Source organism: Schistocerca cancellata, chromosome 3, assembly GCF_023864275.1.
Source record: "Schistocerca cancellata isolate TAMUIC-IGC-003103 chromosome 3, iqSchCanc2.1, whole genome shotgun sequence".
Taxonomy (NCBI): Eukaryota; Metazoa; Arthropoda; class Insecta; order Orthoptera; family Acrididae; genus Schistocerca; species Schistocerca cancellata.
In genome coordinates, this window is record NC_064628.1 from 815,549,357 (window position 1) to 815,555,356 (window position 6,000).

A 6,000-nucleotide genomic window follows, 5' to 3' on the forward strand; every position below is an offset into this window, starting at 1 on the left:
ACTGTTAGTTTTTCTTCTAAAATGTCGATGGTAACGGTAGAAGGGCGCTCTAGCCCGCAAGAAATTAAAACTCGCCCCTTAAACTTCCATCAGAATCTTACATACTGTCTCTTCACTGTTTTCCGTGATCTTTTGTTAACGACATAAATAAGAAAGTTCGATTTTCTCGAATTACTTTTGAACGATTCCCGTTTCTAAGCCGTCATCCTCAGTCGACGTCTTCTGAGAACACTCTGTCTGCTACAAGGGCGCTCAAACTTCTATGCTATCGACATCAACATTTTGGTAACACTTACGCTAAATTGAAAAATAAACTGCGTCACCGCTTATTGCGTCGTTTTTATCTTACCAGATGGAGCGTATTAATCACCGAGGGTATCGATATAAAAATTGCAGTTTATATGATAATCTTAGCTCCGAACTAAATGAACACATTTAATACTTGTATGTAAGCGTGAGTAGCGCTGTATTAGTGAAGGGAAAGTTAAAAATGTAGAAAAGCGGCTTTCAGTGATTCAGTAGATCTTCGCAAAATTAGCTTTGAAAATTTAGTCGATGTCACTTGAGTTGTACGCCTACCGACTAATTGAAGAACAGTTGAAGTGACTCTGCGTTCATATAAGAATAGTTTGCGATTGGATGGGCCCTTTTCATAAATTTTTGTCTATGCTGACCAATAAGCTTTTATCAGCATATGGGCTGTGTAGCCATCGGACTCCTCCTTACTTTAGAGCGGGTGACACTGCCGTGACAGCGTCCCCGGTGGACAGAACGACGTAAGGTTAGTAACCCGTTCTCGACTGCCGGCCTTCTACGTGTTTGAGCTGGGCAGTAGGGAGCGCCCAGCTGCAGGGAGGGGGAAGAGGTGAGAAAGCTTGCCGGGGAAGGGAGAGGCGAGGCGGGGGAGGAAAGCCTGCAGCGGCGGAAGGGGTAAGGCAAGGTGCAGCAGTCACGGCCGACACCGGCCTAGTTCTGTCGGCCGACGGCGGCATTCGCAAAGTAAGCGAAGGAGGTGACGAGTCGCCTGCGTTAGGACGCGAGTGCACTCTGTACCGTCCCGGACGTACCGTTTGCAGCTACCAGCAACAATCAAACCATATCAGACCACACACCAAAACCAAAGCAAAGCCATCAAACTCTACGACAGACCAGTCAAATGAAAACCACACCAAACCAGGCGGCACGCCGCGCCGGCCACAGGCCGCCGGGCGGACGCACACTTACGTGCTTCCATGGACAGCGACTGTGGCGACATATAGGAGAGAGCGTCGGCCAACGTCCTCCTTTCCAAGGGCCGCACGGGCCGACACCGCCAGCTGCACCGCGGCACGGACGCCCACGTGCGCTTGTTTCTCTTCTCTTCTCGCTCCGCACACGGCCCTTGTCGGTTTCCGCAGGCTCCAGTGAACGCCCTCTACAATCCTTCTTACAGGCGAGCACTGTAGAAATCGACGCCGCTGATGCACAGTTCAGGCGAGCTGTACTGCTCCTCGATAGTCTCTCCCCAGTCTCTTAGTCTAGCCACTTCGTGTCCGTTTCGTGTTCACTGTTGCTGTCTCACTCACTCTCTGTCTTTCTCCATTGTCTCTCACAGAGATCTCTTTTTGACAATGTTTTTCTGTCTCTTCTTCATTTAGCAAATACTGGGAACGGCGATCGCTGTCTTGATGCTGCTGCAGGTTTCAGAATTTATTAATGACATGTATATCTATCTATCTATCTCTCTCTCTCTCTCTCTCTCTCTCTCTCTCTCTCTCTCTCTCTCTCTCTACAGACAGACAGACAGACAGACAGACAGACACACACACACACACACACACACACACACACACACACACACACACACACACACACACACGCATACAGATAAAATGATATATGAAAGATGAAAAAAATAAAGAGCTGCATTAGTACTCTTCGAGACAACGCAGTATCGTATAATACTCCTGCAGCTTGCTATGTATAGCTATAGCTCTCTCTTACTTCCTTCCTCCCTCTTACACACACACACACACACACACACACACACACACACTGTTACAATACACTTCAGACATTCACAAGCTTCACATTTAGTATCTCGTTCCAGCCAAAAGATTCTACAGTGAACCACAGCTACCAACCACAATCTCTGTTACTGTTCTCAGGGGCAAGTTTTAAATACCTACTTCGCCACTGCCGTAGAAGTCGTTCGGTGCTAGTACTGAAGCAGATCAACATAAAATGGAAAGGATCACAATGTATTTACTAGTTGCAGTTGATCGTCAAACCGTGTACGTCGTTGCGGAAAATCTATGTCTGTGTGTTTTAGAATCCTCCAGGTAAATAATGGACTACGGGCAGAAGCAACGTTCGGAAATCCAGATATTGTTGGACTGCTGCAAGCTGTCAAAGAACCATACTTGTACATAGATGACACTATTAATAAGACAATAATGCATGGATGGATAAAGAAGTCTATGGGAAAATGTGTCAGCATTAACGATAGAAGTTATCAGTGGGCGAGCACCACTTGGACACTTGGCTCTCTTTTACGATGATTCGGCTGTTTGGTTCAACGAAAAATGCATCACTTTTTCTACAGACCGTCTTTATGTAAAAGCAAGTCAACCCAATAGAAAGTGAAATTTCAAAAATAAAAAAGCTATGAGTACGTTTGCATGAATTTCAATTTAGCCCTTGTAATTCGACCGGCCACGTCCTGATAGACTAACCACGTAAGAAACGCAAGTATCACAGCACTGTTGCAGTACATAATGTGATGATGAAACTTAGTGCGCTCCCCCTCTCTCTCTCTCTGTCCAATATTGCGAATGCAACTATATTCACCAGGGAGGGTAACAAACATTCAGCTGAGACTTTGAAGCTGTACAGCTGACTACTCAACGGAGAGTGCGTGACGCAATGAGTTACACTGCGAAAACAGATGAAAGAACAAATCATGGTTTTGTCAGTGCAGCCGAAGAAGTCGTGTGCTGTAACGCTGTCTACTGAAAAAAACGACTTGAAATCGGACTTTAAAAAAAAAAGTGCAACGGACCTATGTTATCACAACGTGTGCATTTGAGAACGTGGATAAGCTGGTTAAAAAAAAAAGAAAATGCGAGAGAGAAGGTTGACGTGCGACGCATGTAAAGCAGAGTTGTACATACAGGCGGGCGTGCGACGGTAGTTGAAAGAGAAAATGTACCGCTGCGCCAGCGACGGCGGCAAAAGCTGCACCGGAGGTGAGCCAGACGGCGGACGGCGGCGCGCTAGCAACACGTACTGCGCGACGCCCAGCCGCCGCTCTACGTACGTAGTGCAGCGCGCGATAAGGGAGCAGGCGGCGGAAAGGTCGCACACATGCTCACGGGCGCAGCATGCATAACGGGGCAAGGCTAGCCGCATACGCACACCATTCCAAAGCTACATACACAACACACGCGCGCGCCTAGTTGTTAGAAACCACCCAGCTTGCCGTGTGCCCAACAGCCCATATCCTCTACACTCATCTGTACACAAGTTAAGACGTGAACGACAGCTTGTAGTGACGTCTTTTTTTTTTTAATGCTTAAGAAACGAAATTAGACAGTCCACATTTTTAAACTTTCTGTGCAGTACAAACACCATGCAAGGAAACAAGAAAGCAGACCACGATTCACTGTACAGGCGGATAGAGTGTTGGCTTTCCAAGGACAGGAAGGACATGGATCTACCTCCGCATGCAAGCTTAGAGTCAGGAACACGGTTATGCCTGTTCGCAGCTCACAGCTCAGTCCCTCTATATACCGACACACACATTTATAGTACATGAAAAAAATAGTACTGGAAGTGTCTCAGTACTTACCGTGGTAATTGGTCTCCAAGACGGACGTGCCGTCGGCTGCGGTGCGTCTGACTGTTACCGCGCTTCGCCTGGACTGTGGCTTGCCTAACCACGGTTATTTGCACACGTTCTCAGTCGCTTCTATAGCTATCACTAGACGAGGGAGTTTATATGATAAATATGCAACAACAGTTCCGCACAGTTTGTACGAAATGAACGACGGGATAAATAACGCGAATACGCACCTATCACTAAACAGTCCGTAACGGCAGAGTCGGAGCGCGTTTCACTCGAGAACAGTGTGCACACCGTGGATTTAATGTGAAGTTTTACGACACCGCGCTGTCAGTAGAACAAATGCAACGAAGCGTGTGTGTTACTTTGAGGGGGGGAAAATCAGTCAAATTAGTCTTAACAGGTAGAAAAATACTCCGTTACGATTCAACTAAACTAGTCTACAATTAGCACTCGCACAATTACAACGCGCGTACGGGGAGGGAAGTGTCGCCTCGGCCACGGGAGAACTGCTCCTGTATTCGGTGTGTGCTGAGCGGTACTGTCGAAGCTACAGTGGAGGGGGGGAAAGCCGTCTACTGTCCGGTTGCCGCTTGTTGTTGTTGATGTTGTTGTTGCGTGGAGGCAGGAGGGAACAATTTCGAGCTATCTAGAGCGGCACACTGTCGTTAAGATTGCGCGCAGCCGGCGAGTGCGAGGGCGGCGGCGGGCGCGTGCAGCCGCGACGGCCGCGGGAGCAGGTCGCAGCGGGCCCGGCGGCGGCTGTGGCAGTGGCAGCGGCAGCGGCAGCGGCCGTTCTGCCGGCGCGGGCGGGCGTCGCAGCTCTTCTGGAGGTCGCACGCGGAGGAGCTTCGGCAGTGGCGCCGGGCTCGGGACCACATGCTTCGCTTCGCTTTACGGTGGACACCCGCGTCGGTCCGGCTCGGCTCTCTCTGGCTGGCTGCTGCTGCCTGCTGCGCCCGAGCTCAGGTTGCTGCCGGTCTCCTCCGTTTTCTGACCGCGTGCCCGCACGACGGGTTGTGCGCCCGTCGCTCCGCTGCGAGTGCGTCTCAGTGTGTACGGGTATCTGTGTGTGTGTGTGGGTGCGCGCGCGCGGCGACGTGCGTGCGGCGGCGAGCGCGCCGGAGGACTGACTGGCTGCTGCCCGGGTGCGCTCGCCTATCGAACTGACTCCGCTCCGCGCGGCAGGCAGACTGGCTGGCGAGCTCGGCTGGCCGGCCCTACCACCGGCGCGACACTCACACAGACACACACGTAAATACACACTCACTCACACGTATATGCACACAGGAGCGCGCGCGCACACACGTACACACACACACACATAAGCGCGCACGCTCACGATCGCACGGAGCAGGCCACACGCTTCTGCTACCACCACCACCACCACCACCTCCCCTACCACCACTACCACCGCCGCCGCCGCCGCCGCCGCAGCCACAGGCCGCAGCCGTCTGCTCCGTGTGCAGTGCTGCCAACCTCGCGCCGTCGAACCTGTCTGGCGCGCCGGCGCTGCCAACCTCCTCTCGCTCGCTCTCTGTCTGGCTTCCCCCCTCCGGCCGCGCCCCCCACTCCCCGCTGGCGGTCGCGCCAGACGCGTCGGCGTCTCGTCGTCTCGTCTCGCGTGTTTGCCGTCGCCGCCGCCGCTGGCGTCACGGACGCCCCTCCCTATCTCTCCCCACTCCACACCCCGTCTGCCTCCCTGCCCCGCGCGTCCGCGCTTTGCACTCGGCCTGTGCAGCGAGGGAGCTCTTGTCCGCCGCTACTGTTTCACTTTCTGTTTCTCTCCTCTCATCTATCCCCGCTTGATGAACCTCTGTCACGTAGTCTCCGTACCCAAAATATTTCCTCAAGGGCATCGTCCCTGTTGTTGTTGTGGTCTTCAGTCCTGAGACTGGTTTGATGCAGCTCTCCATGCTACTCTATCCTGTGCAAGCTTCATCTCCCAATACCTACTGCAGCCTTCATCCTTCTGAATCTGCTTAGTGTATTCATTCATCTCTTGGTCTCCCTCTACGATTTTTACCCTTCACCCTGCCCTCCAGTACTAAATTGGTGATCCCTTGATGCCTCAGAACATGTCCTACCAACCGATCCCTTCTTCTAGTCAAGTTGTGCCACAAACTCCTCTTCTCTCCATTCTATTCAATACCTCCTCATTAGTTATGTGATCTACT

General features: G+C 51.6%; 1 protein-coding gene across 5 annotated transcripts in view; it reads right to left on the bottom strand.

Moving 5' to 3' along the window:
* Positions 1-5,176, bottom strand: part of LOC126175877 (protein TMEPAI-like) — a 190,678-nt gene extending 185,502 nt beyond the window's left edge. For 2 of the 5 annotated variants that reach the window (XM_049922915.1, XM_049922914.1), the window contains exon 1: positions 3,153-3,405. In XM_049922915.1, the coding sequence (XP_049778872.1) occupies positions 3,153-3,390 (238 nt within the window). In that variant the 5' untranslated portion in view covers positions 3,391-3,405. Of the gene's footprint in view, positions 1-1,224; positions 1,674-3,152; positions 3,406-3,829 lie in introns of those variants that run through there. The other 3 variants (XM_049922917.1, XM_049922916.1, XM_049922918.1) reach the window with 3 other exon arrangements.
* Positions 5,177-6,000: the final 824 nt, after the last annotated feature.